This window comes from Lepisosteus oculatus, chromosome 13 (genome assembly GCF_040954835.1).
Source record: "Lepisosteus oculatus isolate fLepOcu1 chromosome 13, fLepOcu1.hap2, whole genome shotgun sequence".
Lineage (NCBI taxonomy): Eukaryota > Metazoa > Chordata > Actinopteri > Semionotiformes > Lepisosteidae > Lepisosteus > Lepisosteus oculatus.
In genome coordinates, this window is record NC_090708.1 from 11718038 (window position 1) to 11733597 (window position 15560).

At 38.1% G+C, this 15560-nt stretch overlaps 2 protein-coding genes across 3 annotated transcripts in view; one reads left to right on the plus strand and one right to left on the minus strand.

The window, feature by feature from the left end:
• ece2a (endothelin converting enzyme 2a) overlaps positions 1-2906 on the plus strand; it is a 114027-nt gene extending 111121 nt beyond the window's left edge. Inside the window, exons 3-4 of one of the 2 annotated variants that reach the window (XM_006637760.3) lie at positions 1616-1900; positions 2447-2906. In XM_006637760.3, coding sequence (XP_006637823.2) covers positions 1616-1900 — 285 coding nt within the window. In that variant the 3' untranslated portion in view covers positions 2447-2906. Of the gene's footprint in view, positions 1-1615 lie in introns of both variants that reach the window. The other variant, XM_015361263.2, reaches the window with a different exon arrangement.
• Positions 2907-11522: 8616 nt separating this feature from the next.
• camk2n1a (calcium/calmodulin-dependent protein kinase II inhibitor 1a) lies at positions 11523-15036 on the minus strand. The gene is made up of 2 exons (XM_006637663.3): positions 14540-15036; positions 11523-13227 (listed from the first exon to the last, which is right to left on the minus strand). Exons 1-2 carry the CDS (start codon positions 14706-14708, stop codon positions 13157-13159), a joined length of 240 nt encoding a protein of 79 aa, XP_006637726.1. The 5' UTR covers positions 14709-15036; the 3' UTR covers positions 11523-13156.
• Between the last annotated feature and the right edge of the window lie 524 nt (positions 15037-15560).

Consider the following 15560-nt stretch of genomic DNA (forward strand, 5'->3'; position numbering starts at 1 on the left):
GGTTTGGTTGAAAACTTAAGATTCAATTGCATGATGGGCAGAGTTACTGCCAGTCATTATTCTATAACCATTATGCTAGATAGCATTATGGCAGTTCTTTTCTTTTGTCTGAATAACTGCACATCTGTAATATTTTTTAAGTTTTACACCGGCAACAGAATAACATTCTTCAGATGCACACTTACTTTCCTCTTAGGCATTTAGTCTGCCATCTCACAGCCTGAAGTCATTTTCTGCCCATTGCAGATCCTTTGTCTCTCATATAAAGCCTCCTATTGTAACCAACCCCAGCTGTTAGCAATGAGACAATTAGCTAAAAATGACACAATTAGTATAGACGAGCAATTACACCACACTCAATTATCCCCCCATGAATGCAAACATAATTGTTTAAAGAAATGTGCAAAAAAAGTGAAGCAGAATGCAAAGGAACAATGACAGCTGGGACATAAATTGAAAGCATGCCGAAAATGTATCTAAATTGCAAATGTCTACCGAATTACAACCTCCTCTGCAAAAAAAGCCAATCTTCAATGGTCAAGAATACTAAGTTACAGTATAAACTCCCTGGGACACAGTCATTTACTAAAAGCAGTTCTTGAAATAGTTTTGTTGAAGTCTGCAGCATTAAAATCTGTTTAAAAAGTTAGTTTACTGTGGCATGAATGAGATTAATCGATTTTCACTTGGAAAGTTGGCTCCTGACGATGACTTTATGTTCTGCTAATTAGTGAAATAGTTGGGGGGCCCAACAAACTGAGATGTTCTTCAGCAGGCAATCCAGCATTTGTCAAAAAATAGAAAAGTACTTTGGGTTCTAGTTCTGTTGTGATGCCCTGTGGCAAAAGGTGTTTGTTTTCCATGCTAACTGATTCAAGACTATTCAGAATACACACCAATAATCCAATTGATTTTTGTGTTCTTTGAACATAGCTCTCTGTTCTACTCTTATGGTCTTCTTTACAGTATGAAAGTATTTCTTGATTTGTGGTTTTTCAATGCTATTTGGCGCTAATTTGTATGTTAGGGGTATGCAATTGCTCACATGTACAGTAGGTAGAAAAAGAAAACATTGTAGTAAGACTCTTGGTAGTATCCAAGGAAAAACAAGCTGCAATGTATTACTACCCTTTTTGACAAATAATGACTGGTTATTTTCCCCCTCCTTAATTAAATATTTAAGGAGCATGTTGAAAATTAAATGCATTTTCACACCTAAAGGCATCCGTGCTTCTGAAAGTGAAAGGCATATCTCTCAACCCTGAATTATTCATGCCTTTCCAGTTGTCACACTTCAATGTGGAATAAATCATCTGAGAAGCCATCACATGACATGAAGCAGCTTGCTATGAGATTCTTTACAGTAATAGGAAGAATGAAGTGCAGCACTTATTAAAGCCAAGAGACAGAATATGAGGAGGCTCAGGCCACCCATAGCACCCAGCTGTCTACCTAGATTCTTCTGTTTTTGCAGAACGTAACTTTGGAGTCACCTTATATAACGTTAGGTTATTGTCTTTACAGTATGCCTGTCTGTGTCATTGCAATCTTTTTAAAATGATTTTTTTTTATCTGAGTCTTAAATATGCCGTTTTAATTTGTGTCACTTTCACAGATCAGTAGAGTACTGAAGCCAGGAGGCCGATTTGTCTCCATCACTTTTGCTCAGCCACACTTCCGGAAGAGGCTGTACGCCCGAGAGCAGTTTGGCTGGTCTGTCAGACACTGGAGCTACGGAGGAGGTTTCCAATACTTTCTGTATGTCCTAACCAAGGGAGAGGTGCTGAGCTCAGAGGATCGGGCTCTAGAAAGGAAGGTGCTGGAAGGCGAGAGACCCCCAACTCTGGTTACGTTCCAGGACTCTGATTCGGAAGACTACCTTAACAACATCACCCTTTAGGTCAGTCGCTTGAAACATCTATGTAGGACCCCCACATCTTTAAACAACCAAAAGGAGAATGGAATTTGTATACTAAACTAAAAGCAGTAGTTCAATCCCAAGTAAGTCAATTAGTAAAGGCGGTCACAGGTTCAAGTCTGGGCTGTGTCACTAGTTGATTGACAGTGATAACCTGACTGGCTGAGAGCTGCAGAGGGGAGGGTGGGTTTAGTCAGCCAGGGCTCTCTCAGCTCTACCCTCCAGTCAGCGCTGATCCCCCAGAACGGGACTGTGTTGCCTTTTCTGTGTTAAAGATGAGTATTGTGAGGAAGGCTGGGTCGGAGGAGTCTGCCTACACTCCTTCATTCCTGCCTGTGGTTGCGGGGCTCAGAGCTGTGAGCTGAGATGTGAGGAACAAACAAATCCCAATCCTGTGCTTATAACAAAATTATGTTGCGACTCGAAACTCCAAACATGAGAGTAGTTTAAACTGCGGTTTCTTGTTCATTCACTTCCACCTTGTTACAAGACTATTCTGCACAGTGCTCTGCTGTTCTTCTGGTTTAGATGATCTGACGTGTCCTCCGTATGTAAGAGCAAATCGAAGGGGCATGATGGAGAGGGATGTCACCACTGGTGCGGAAGCCTCTTCTTGTTATGATTCACCTGTGGGCTCTGAATCGTCGTACATCTGTGAGTCCCCCATCCCCACAACTCCAAGCTCTTGCTTTCAGAGGAAATTGAGACTGGCTAAAATAAAATTAATAAATAAAATAAAAAAAGATACAGTCCCAAGCAGATGAGTTAGGGAGTGTAAGAAAGTTAGATGTGACAGGGGAAAGATATACATAATCCAAAAATTTACTTTTATACTGTATGTTTGTAAAATGTTTTAAAGTTAAATATTTTTGTTGCTTTAAAATGAGCATAAACAGTAGGAAATGTTTTAATGTCAATGAGTTTGTGTTAACCTTATTCTCTGTTACAGTATAGTTGTAAAAAGTGCTAATAAAAGTTTTAACCATAATTCACACTTAGTTCTTTGTATATTCATTCATTGTGGTTGTGGTAGGAGATATGAGAGCAATGTGCAGTTTCTGGGGACTGCAGGACAATACTGGCAAGCAGACCACTATATCGACCTGAGGCAACTAGGCCAATGCAAGAAACAGCATCTAGCAGATCAATAGGACAGGAATGAGGTTTAGCAGAAATCAGCACAGAGCTGCCATTGTGTTTAGATTTCCTCAAGAGCTCTGTAAGGTGCACTTAAGAACATAAAGTCTGCAAGCTAGAGGAGGCCATTTGATGTATCTAGTTCATTTTGTTTTTAGTATCTAATTGATCTGATGATCTCATCCAGCCTTTCCTTAAAATATATTGACTTTGACAAAATGGCAGCTTGTTCCAGCAACCCTTTGTTGTGCCTCCTCTTCTCCATTATAAGTGCACTTACCCATAGTTTTGATTGGTTTCCTTTGGTTCGTGTTTCTCATTCAATTCTTAATATGTCTATAACATTGACTTCTATAACATTGTCGACGTCTTTGAGAATTTTGAATATGTCCCTGCATAGTCGTCTTTGTCCAAAGCTCAAAACATTAGTTATTTCAGACTGTCAGAGCATATGTCTTTGAGCACAGGAATATACATGATTGCTGTTCATTGAGTAGATCAAATCTAAACACAATACCAGTATATTGTACAATTTCAACATAATATCCTTTTTTTAACTATATCACCATTATTGTTTGCCATTTTTATTGTTTTCCCATATTTTATCAAAGATACAAATTATGTCTTTAAACACTTAATTGGTTTTCAAAGGTAATTAAAGCTCTGTTTATGTTTTTTACTACCTGCATGAAACACTTTGCACTTGTCTACATTAAGTATCAACTGCCAGATGTTGCACAAGCCACAAATCACAGGCTTAGAGACAATTTTAAAAGTGGATGTTTAATAAGACTTTCATACATGTTGGTCCCATGCTGATTCAAGGAATTATTTTATTTTTGGTGACATAAAGCAAGGTTTTCTACAGCTCTTTCAACACATTGAGTTTCTCCTGACACAATTCTCTCCTTATAAGCTCCACCTGTGACACTTGAACCTACATACCAGCCCCTGAAAGCCATCAAACTGTCTTGCTTGCACACAAACAAAATGTTCATGTTAATTTTTTTCCAGCCTCCAGAACACATCCTTAAACACAGGTCATTGCAATATAGATTATCATTAAATTGTTGGTAATTAAGTGATTCTGAGTATTCACACTCAGGCTATGAATCATTTCTGAATAGTTAGGGTTTCTCCCTTTTTTAGGAGGTTGGGTTGCCAATTTGAGCAGACCTTTAAAACCAAATGAATTTCTTATATGATAATACATTATCTCATTACAAGTTCACATTAATTAATAGAATAGCAGATGTGGGAAACATATACAAGTCAATTACATTAATTTTGTGAATAACGTCTACCACATGACCAGACATGCACATTGAAATAAGGAGAAAAACCTAATTGGCACAATTTAAAGTTAATATGGAAGTATAGAACAACCAGCGTAGATACTAGTGTTCCAAAGGATGTTTGATTTTACACCCAAGATCTTGACTGAATTTACTTAATTGTTGAATTGAGTCATTGTCTCATGTTACTGAGAAGTTAATGGAATGGATGAAGCATGCAGAACAATAACTCTATATGAGCCTAGATATCACTGATCTGTGCTGAAGTTATTTTTTGTTCTTTTTTTGTCATCAAGAACTTTGCTTTGCTGTTACCTTTTTCCCTATATTGTTATATATGCTGCATTATTTTCTGTATTGATGTGTACAGTCTCTCCTCGACAGGAAGAGCTGACTGTACTCTCTTTCTCAACCTTTTTTTTTAATGATGATTCACGGTGAAGCTTACCTTATCAAAACCTCCAAAACCCTGCAGAATGTGTTATGGCTTTTTGTAAATAAAGGTTTCTAGTTTTGTGTTGAAAGGATGTGTTGAAAGCACCATCGATTTGCAACAGCCCGAGAGTGCAGAAGTGCGAATTGGATGAGCTGTGGTTGCCCATGCCTCATATGCAAATCCCTGTTTTTTTTAGTGAGAAGCATCAAATGGAAGCACGTGCTTCTCTGGCTTAAATATAGACTTTCTAAGGGATATCTGTAGGGCCCAGAAGCCCATTAATAAACCAGAAATCATTTATTTTTAATTCTCTGCTGAAATGTAATTACCATCTATTTTTAAGGCAGAAAAAATGGGACATGGTTTTTGACTTGCTCTGCTTTTGTAGGATCATCTCTGCTCTTATAAACCACAAAACCCTTTTTATTTGTCTCTGAGAGCAAACCGATGAATCAGCAGCCATTGCGATGATTATCCAAAAGAGCCCCATGAAATTAAAAAATAACAGCACAACATCCCAGCAGGCTTCAAATCATAAAAGCGCAAAAGCTAGATTGTGAAAGCAGCAGGCCTGTGTTAAAGGAGTTTTGAATTAATTTTAAACTACTTTTCTTAATTCTTTATTTAGCTTCCATATTCCTTTATAGAGCAACATTCCATTTTCTCTGTCCATTCGCAAAAACAATACAGATTTATTTTATCGCATTATAAAATGTGTTTTATCTCCGATATTTTATCTTTGACTTTTTTCATCAAACTCCTTTAAAGCATAGATAACGTCAACCCATATAAGACCTTTTTCCGAATCAACGCTGCAACACTAACATGAAAATGGAGGTGGAAACTCGGAAAGGGAGTTTCTGACGACAGGGAGTACCTTTTTAAACAAAGTATTGAGAGAGTGAGGAACAACCACCCAGCTTATAGTTATATCTGTTAAAACTGATACCTGTTTTTTTTTCAAGAAAGACTCACAATTCTTTTTTGTTTAAATGAATAATGATGAATAACTTAATTGAAATACTTAACAGGAAAATCAGTGTTTTCCCATTCCTTTCAAAAGATTTTAAAATGTTACTCTGTTGATTGATTATAAATAGCAGTAATAGATCCTAAGCAGTGCCTTTAACCAATGTTTCTCAGCACCCCATTTTATGCTAAGCATAAGTGAAAATTGTTGCTATCAAATCTAAAAGACCACATTGACAATTCATTTCACAAGTGCGGTTCTTCCTTTTTGCTTTTCCTGCCACTGCTAATTACATCCAAAAAACTCCGGCACACTTTCTTCACAAGTACTTGGAAAGTATTACTTAATCCTGCAATGCAACAAGGTTATAGCACATCAATATGATTGGCTTTTAGGCGAAGGAGATAGCAGGTGCAACTGATTGAGACTGTGTTTGATTTGCCTAAAATAATTGGAACATTATCCTGTGAACACACCAGTACCTCTGCACAATGGATGACTTTGAAGTGGCAGTTTGGAAGCAGATAGCAGAAATACAAACATTTGAAGATTTTCAACTTGCCATTTTATGTATAGAATTATACATTGCAAAAGCCAGTATGTCTTCATAATTCAGTTATGCAATTGTGTTTTTGCCTCCAATTATTAGTGTGACAATAATTATGTTGAGTGCACTATATATAGAAGATAAAAATATTCATTTTCTTAAATTTATTATAGAATATATTAAGTCTATTTGGTTTTCATCTACATACTGTATAGTACACAACTGCATGAATGGTTTTGAAAGACTAAACAGATGTAAGCATATTACTGGGAATATATAAGTAAATTGGAGGCCTGTGGGCATGAACCCAAGGTGGGGCACTGATGTGCAGCATCTTCAGGACTTCATGCTGGCAGCTGTTCACACTGAGACCTCACTCATCACTTCTGACCAGATTTAAATTCCCAGATACTAAGAACACCTAAATATAGTCATCAGATCTCTTACTGTGGCTTATCTGGCCATGGTCACTGACTCATATCATGTTTTACAAATACTAACATTGTTAGCAATTTGCCTGGCTTTTTACATCAGGCGTTTCTTTTTCTAGAAAGTCAGTATTCTTGAATAGTCCCACCGCTATTCCTGAAGTCCATTTGCTTTTATAGATTTTGCAATGCATGCCCACCCAATTTGGAACCATCAGGTGTTTCTTTTATGTTTCAGCTTACCACAATGACTTTTGTAGGGCACAAGAAGAATGAGGACGGGCCCACGTGCCCCTCCAGCCTGCCCTTCCAACAAGCCATTTGTCTTGTGACACACTCCAAGATCTACAGTGCCTTACAGGAGAGCTACAGTAGTGTTTTTTAGAATAATAGTGCAACTCTCACTGACATCCCTGCAAGCTCCTGGGAATTCCCAGATGTTGCTGTTTAGCCAAATCCTCCCATGCTGGCCAGTTCTCTGCCCATGACATCCGTCATAGAGGTCAACCTGCAGCTGGAGTAAGTGCTGTTCCTGGTTGAACCACTTGGGAGCTTAGCATGTCATTGTTCAAATACACTGTTATGCAGTCCTTGGAAATTGCCCCTTCAAAGTATGTGCTGTTCCTCTGTTCTGAGCTCATAGTCTAATAGGCATTCATAGACTTATCCAACTAAATTTGTTACAGTAAATAGTCACACATTCTCTGCCTGTGACATTATTGATGCTCATTCATTAGGACCTTGGGCCACAGCCCAGTTGTATTTACAGGTCACTGGAAAAGAAGCTGGCACTTCTTTGCTGGCATTAAGTCCACTTACATATCCCTCATGGCTATAGATCCATTATTGACAACAGCATCCTCAAGCCTGGCAGACTGCCATCCCAGTTTGGCTAGAGGGACAATGTAGTGTTCTGACAGGGGGTGGAAGCGCTTTGATGGGGCCTGAGAGTGCAGACATGCTGAAATCAGGTGCAGTTTAGTTCATGTCCACATGAATCCCGAAGGTCTATCCTGCTGATATACAGTAAAAACAAAGGAAGATAGAAATAATTGTAAGCAGATCGTTGTGTTCCAATTTTCCCTATACGTGATTTCAGCAGTTGAGATCACAAAATCACAGTAATTGTTCTCCATCCATCTTTCATTGCATTGTCCAGTTTATACTGTCCCTGTATAATGTATGAATCCAACTTTCATAACCTGGGTTTTCTTCGGTAAACCTCAGACTGCTTCCCTTCCCCAAAATATTTTTCTGTGTATTTCTGTTATTATATTTAGAGATTTTCATTCTTAATATTATATATACATTTATTTCTCACATTATACTTTGACAACCTGCATTATACCACCTACATTTCACATGTGGTATTTTTACAGATATCAGACTGCTGAAGTCTTGGTGGATGTTTGTTTAGAAAGGGAGGTCTGTGGTGTGGTTTAATTCTGTGGAGCTAGCCCATGGTGCTCCACACAGCTCTTACTTGATAGCTTTCTGATGATCAGATGATTGCTGATGATTGCTGTCTGTTCTGCTTTCTACTTATTTACTGCTGTGCTCTAGTCAGGATTTTCAACTGACTTCTCTGTTCTTCCAGTACTGTTGACTGCTTAAAGTTTTATAGCATATTTCTCTTAACAGGCTAGACTCCATTTTGGTTATACTTCTTAAGAAAGAACAGTTTGTTTTTGATTGTGTTCAGCTTGTTCTGTCTTTCTGTGCTGTTGTTCGAATTCCTTTATGCATGTACAAATCAGTATTGCAAATACCTCCTGTACTCCAGAACGTTCTCCAGTCTTTCACTCACAGTGACTTTTCTCTGCAGTTAGCAAATTTGGGTCCTTAGCCTTATTGAATTTACTAATTAATAAACACCATCGAATTGCTGGTTTATTCGTTTCCTCACTATAGTTGCTAGTACTAGTTTAGAATGCATTCCAATGGCCTTAAAGATCGGATAGTAAGTAGTGTTTCAGTACATTGACAATCTTTCTTATTTAATTTGGCACACAGAATGAAGACAGAGTGAGTAAAATGTTTGGCCTTGTGGTCAAGGTAGCATCTGTTGTGTAAGTCTCAGAAGAAGTGTTGACCCATTATGACATAACTGTTTATTTAAAAGAAACACAGATGCTGCAAAATTGTGCATTGCCAAGCCGGTCACATTTTTGATCAAGCAAAATTGATTGAGCTGGGTCTTCAGCTAAGGAACCGAGATCAGGGCTTAAGAAATCTTCCCTGCTTGACATTGCATAGCATATAACTATTTGTATCTCATGTTTCTCATTGTCTCCAGTTCAAGCTTTATACACCATTATGCTGCATGAAGGGCTTTTTAAAAAAGCAATGAGCCAGTGAAGATATCTGACAATGTGAGATCTAGGGTTTTAACGTCTGTTTTCAACTACCCCTCTCCTGATTTGTACCTACAGTATAAGGGAATGTTTTGGGAAGGGTGATACTGAGTACAAAATCAAAAAGAAGAATGAACATAGTTTGTCACTATATCCTCATACCTTTAAAGCAAAGAATTCTGTTATGTCTGTTATCCTGACTGAATAACTTTGTGTTCTATGACTTGAAAAAAACAGCACATTGCTTCTCCATACCATACGCTCGCATAGCACTTAAAAAGCAGAGTTTCCAGAGTTGTGAAACAAAACAAGCAACATTTAGTCTGCTTCAGCGTTTCACACTGTAACAGAACGCACCTAATCCTGCTGCTGTAATGAGAGGTATGAGAACACCCTGCTGTGATCCAAGCAAGTTTCTTATTTTCAAGCATAAAAATAATCCTCTCCTTTGAAATGGGGTTCCATCTAAGTTACACCATTAATGAAAGCTGGGGAGTATATTCCTTAAACTTCTTGCTTCCAAAGATAAAATCGTATTCCAAAGACAAGAATATAACTCTATACTGATTTCACTTATACTGTATATCCCAGTGTGGAAAAGAGTTCCCGACTTTGGAGTAATGAAGACTGGTTTCTGCTTCAGGTCTTCAGGTTGATGTTCGTCTGTTTGACTCCAGTTGAACTTTAGTACCCATCAGGACATCAGCAAATCCACAAATAAGAGGAGGACATTCAGTGCATCATGCCCATGTGTTGGTCTTTCTCTATATTCCTGCTTGCAGCACTTGTCTTGAGAAGAAGCTTGCCTTGACCATTCCCCAGAGAAACCCACACAAACAGAGGCCTCCACACAATCAGGCAGCCTAGGAGAGGAAAATAAACCCGAGGCTGTGAGGCACTAGTGTTAACTATGGTGAAACCCTTAGAGGAAAAACCTCATTTTCAAATCTGAGGGCATGTTTGTCTGTCAACGGCGGATATGGCTGCTCTTGAATTACTTCTGTAAAAACAGATTATTAGGTAAACACGTCCAGTGCTTTTTAAAATCAACTCTCATGTTAAATAAAAAAGTCCTGTCTGACAAAGAGACAAAGATAGATTGCGTACTTCTGCAGAGTGCGTCAGGATTCGGGTGCTTCTAAAATCTCCAGGGCTTTCTACAAAAAAAACTGAAATCCACTTCGATTTACTCACTGTCCACGGTTCAGTGTGTATCCGTACTAATGTTTCTGCAGGAAATGAAACCTTAAAGTATCAAGTTTGTCTTAAGTACATACTAAAAAGAAGCAAAGTGTGGTTGTTTGGTTGTTCATCTCTTTTGCAAGAAAGAGCTGAAGTAGCATGACTGTTCCATGCATGGCCCTCTTTTCGAAATACCTACTTACCAAACTGTTGTTTTTGTTGTAATACTAATAATTATTTGTCATTTTCTGTACCAAATAAAGTTCACAATTGTCAGATACCATGTGTACGTAATGACAATTGTTGTTTCATGTTCCACCTGTAACACGGACTCTACAGTACACAAAAGCAAAGGCAGAATATTTTCATCTTGCTTTGTGTATAAAACCATCTTTCACATGTTTTGAGAACCTCTATGTAATAATTAGTATTAAATGTAAGTGCATCAGGGTTTATAAAACTGATGGTTTGCCGACAATTGGCTTTTGGGTCAGCCACACTCAATGCAATATGAAGATCTCAACTTGAAGACCAAGAACCATTTAGCCTTAGCCTGGTCTTTTTGCTCTGCTTTCTACAGAAATTGCAGCACATCTGTCTTTCCTAGTGTCCATAGAACTGTCCACCTGTCAGCTGTTTTACAAGAGCAGCACTTTAGTAATGCATGTTTGTTCTGTTGTGATCTCTTTTTTTTTTTACTTAGATCTTCTTAGGGGACTTTATGTATGTATCTTTTTTTCCCTTCGAAATGCTACAGTGGTGTGAGGTTTTAATTTAACTCTTGAGTACTGGCTTTGGGCTGTGCAGTTTCTGGATTATCCTTCCCTGTCATGTCATTTTACATGTCTTCCTCTAACTGTGAATCATACTGTTCAGAAGGGTGTGCCAAGTTATTGGTGGCCTTACAAATCACCTCTTTCCTTCATTAAAATAAAGTCCCCTGCAGTGCTATAGAGTTTAGGCCATGTTAGGGTTGCAAATTCCATGTTGTATATTCAATACTGTATAGAAGTCATGTATGATGTCTTGAGCACTGGCTTTGGGCTGGGCAGTTTTTGGATTATCTTTCCCTGTCATTCGGTCATGTTATCCACCCCAATGGTAAATATATTCAATCGGTAAATGTACACTTCAAAAGAAAAACTAGTAAGACTTCTATTCCAGCCAATTCAATGAGATGGGGGATCTGATGACAGTGATGTAATGGCACCATTTATGTCACGTGCACACACAGTAAATGAATACCAACACAACCTTCTACATGTTCTTTCACCATTTATTAATTCACCAAATACAGTGAAAATGGCATCATAATATACAATGAATCATTCTTAGAATGTCATGACATTTTTGTTGCTTTTTTGCTTCATAAAATGATGTTTCATTATTGAAAATATTAAGGTTTCATGCACAACAAACCATATTCAGTTTTCTTCAAAAGAATGGTACAAAAGAAATAAAATAAAAAAACACAACTTGAATGTCCAAAAAAGTGGTCAAATAACAACGTGTTATTTGAAGGTACTCGTAAACAGTGCAATAAATTCTAAAGTCGCCATTTCTAACAAATCCATCAGCGAAGCTCAAGTCACAGTATAATATTTTGTAGTAATAGTTTAACATTGATGTGTGCAAAAACCGAAACACATTCAATAAGTCTTTTTTCCCAAATACTTGATATAGAATGAGACAGACAAAACCAGATCTCTTAGATTCTCTGTTCGTCTCAGTCTGAATATCCTTTCCCAAGTACAAACATTTTTGTTGATGAATTGTAAGACGTTAGACTAGCATATCATTTAAATAACAAATATTTAGATATAAAAATACAAATATGAATTTTGTTAAAAATAAGCGTGCCAGGGTAGATAGGAATGGTGGAGACACCCGCGTTGGCACCAGGATTGGAAGTTCATGCAAAGAGATGGAGAAAAAAGTAAACTTTTATTTAACCAAAGGAAAAAAAACCATCTTCGTCAGTCTTTTTTTATTATTGTTATGTTTTTTTTTACCATCCCTGCTGGCTTGGGCGGAAAACAAAACTTCCGTCATTTAGAACTATTGGAATTAAGGGATGAATTTTTGCGGGTTTGTTGAAGTCGCCCGCCTGTACACTTGTTGCATTACAAAAAACAAAGCTGAAAAAAGCTGCATTTTCCTCCTAAGATCGTTTAATTATCAATGTATTTGTTGAACTTCAAATTAAAAAAAATGAAAACAAAAAAAAACAATAAAACGGTGCTGTCCTTGTATATATTTCTGAAATGTTACATACATCAGGTCGTTTAAAAAATGCACGGGATTTGAATGTCTGTGATTGCTCTTTTTAAAAAACAGCTCTAGCAGCATTAGGAATGCATTCTGCCTTTCGACAGTGCTGAATAGAACAGCTCCTTCGAATGCGGCGTCGCGGATCGTGTTTTCAATGTTACTTAGGTATGGGAAAAGAAAAGATGATCTTCGAGCTTAGATACTGTACAGCTACAGAAATAGTGCTTGAAATGAATTTCAGCTTCCAGTTGATGTCGGTGATGTTGTTGTTGTTTACAGCGCATTTTGGAAGAAGGTGGTGATGAAATGGCAAGTCCATCCATCGCTATACATCGGCAGGAGTTGAGAAGCGAAGCTGCACGAATCAGCCATCTCGACAGCTTTTCTGCGCAGCGGTGGTTTGGAAATCGGGTTTTGTTTGGAGAATTGCCAGCAACCCCAAAATAAATCTTGGTCTCTCATTCTTTTCTTTCTTCTCTCTTTCGTCTTTCTTTCCCTGTCTTTTCCCCCCTTCGTTTCATCCCTTCTGCGTTTCTCCTTACAATCCTCAAACATGCACAGCCGAAAAGTGCTTCAAACCGGTGAGAAAAAAAGTCTGCAAAGGCTCCCTTTACTTGTTTAAACGCCGGGTGACGACTTGTCCGTCATCCCCTTAAGCACCTCATCTATTCGGTCGTCTTCAATCACCACTGCAGGGGGGAACGGAAGAAAATGGTTTATATATTGCACATATGTCTATTGGAGCGTAACATTTGAGAATAAAAACGAAAGGTGTTTCAGTTGTTTTCATTCACAGTCACAAAATGTTGAATGTGTCAAAACCATTTTAACATAAAATATGAGTGAAGTGTATATGGTATGGATAATATAAAGTGAATGATCAGTAATAATACCCAATCACTTGATTACGCAATGTAGTCCTGGATGATGTCAATGAAAATGTGTGGTTTCATACATTCAAACGCGTCATAAATAAGGTAGAGCCACATAAATCATTATAGAGGGAACTGTGTTAGTATGACATCACCTTTAATCTGTAGACGTGCTGACTAATTTTACGGGTAATCAATTGGTCGCTCGCAATAAAGAGTTAAGTCTCAAGGGGTATTATCAACTCTGAGCGCTGATCCTGTCCTACTGCGTGGTTTTATACTTTTTGACCATCCTAAAAGGACATACTGTATACAGAATCACCGTGACATGTTTCTCCGTAGTGGAGGGAACATCTGTGACATACAGTGGAAGTGTCTTACTGCACCTCAATTAAAGGTGGCTCTCCAGACTTCAAAATAACTCTTCGAATATTTTTAATGTATCTATAGGGCTAAATACAAAAACAAAACGCTGACTTTTCACAGGTCTAACGTAGAAAAGGTCGCAGAAAGAAAACAAGTTCTCAATTTGTTTATATACGGAGAATTTCTACTGAAATCCAAATTAATGGAAATAATAAAAATAAAATGAAAACGGGAGCTAGGAAAGAAGGCGGCTTATAAACTATTTTAAAGCAATCGGTTACTTCGGCGTAGTTATTAAGGAAGGGGTAATGCAAGAAAATAGAAAATATGTTTTTCATTATTTGTTGTTGCTGTTATTATTATTATGTAACTGCTTTGGCGTAGTTAATTTTTTTCTGTTTCTATTTTACCAGGACTGATCATTCAGGGGGTAACAGTAGTAAATATAACAAGATATTTTGATTTTTTTTTTGTTCCTGCTTATGGTTGTTTTCGTAATCATTGGTGCTCTCCGGCACATTAAATTTTGGAGAGACCAGAACGCAGCAATACATCATTTTCAGTTCATTCGTTCTGTCGGCTTACAAGTCGATAGCTGCAGCTTTATTCTTAATTCTTAAGCTTTTCCACTCAAGTATTTGTGCGAACTAAGTATACCGTCGCTTCACGAATCTGTCATCTTGTTAAAGTAAAATATTAAATGTAATAAGCTTGGTAAAAAAAACATTTTAGTATATGTACTATTGTTTTTCCCACTGCTTACCTCGCTTAGCTCTGCCGATCTGTCCAAGTTTGGGTGGTCTCTTTGCTTGAGGTCCCCCGAAGAAGGTGTTGGTGTCTTGGAGCCGACAGCTGAAGGAAATTTGGCTGACTTCGCTGTCTGCTCCATAGCCGGTCATTTTCCCTTCGCTGTATGGCAGGATTTCAGACATTATGGCACTAGATGCTGAGCACGGAAAAGATAAAATGTGGAAAGCTGGGTGCAAATTGTCTGTGTAGTGCAGATTCCCCGAAGATAATTGCACTTTATGTCGTCCTCTTACAGTCCCTTTAAGCTACTTGTCACCTGTAGTCTTCGTGTGGAGTTAGCTAAGCGAGGTGCCAAGGTGCCGCACACAAACACACTGCTGCTGTGGAGGTTGCTTGTAGGTGTGCAAGAGAGAGGAGCTAAGTGTTCGCTTGTGCGCTCGGAGAGGTCTGATGAGAAAACTGGGAGATCCCGGGATCATAAAGGAAACCCAGGCGGAACAGTGAAGTCATCCATCCGGGTTTGAAGTGATGCGGGGGAGGGGGAGGTTAGGGAGGGGATGTGGGGGAGTGGGAGGAGAGAGGGAGACTAACTCGGAGAACGCTCGGAAAGGCAGGAATAAAGAGTGACATCAACAGGCGAGAGGGAAATAACAGCAGGGACTGCGGGAAAACAGCGATCAATCCACAGTCTCGGCGCTCTGGAGAAACGGAGCGGGAGGGCGGATTCTTGTTTTAAGATCGTTATTAGTAGTAGGTAGATTTTGGAATTAAGTTTATTAAATACGTTTTTGACTAACCCAAAAAAATCAAGAAAAGAAGATCCGATAATTCTGTGGACATACGATTGCTATTTAGTTACTGTAAGGATTTTAAATGAATAGCTAACGAGCCACTGTGGGGAAGAGTAGTCCTGCTAGAGTGAATTATTATTATTATTATTATTATTATTATTATTATTATTATTATTATTATTATTATTGTTATTTTTATTATTTTTATTATTATCCCTACACTTGTATTTCTAGGCACAATGG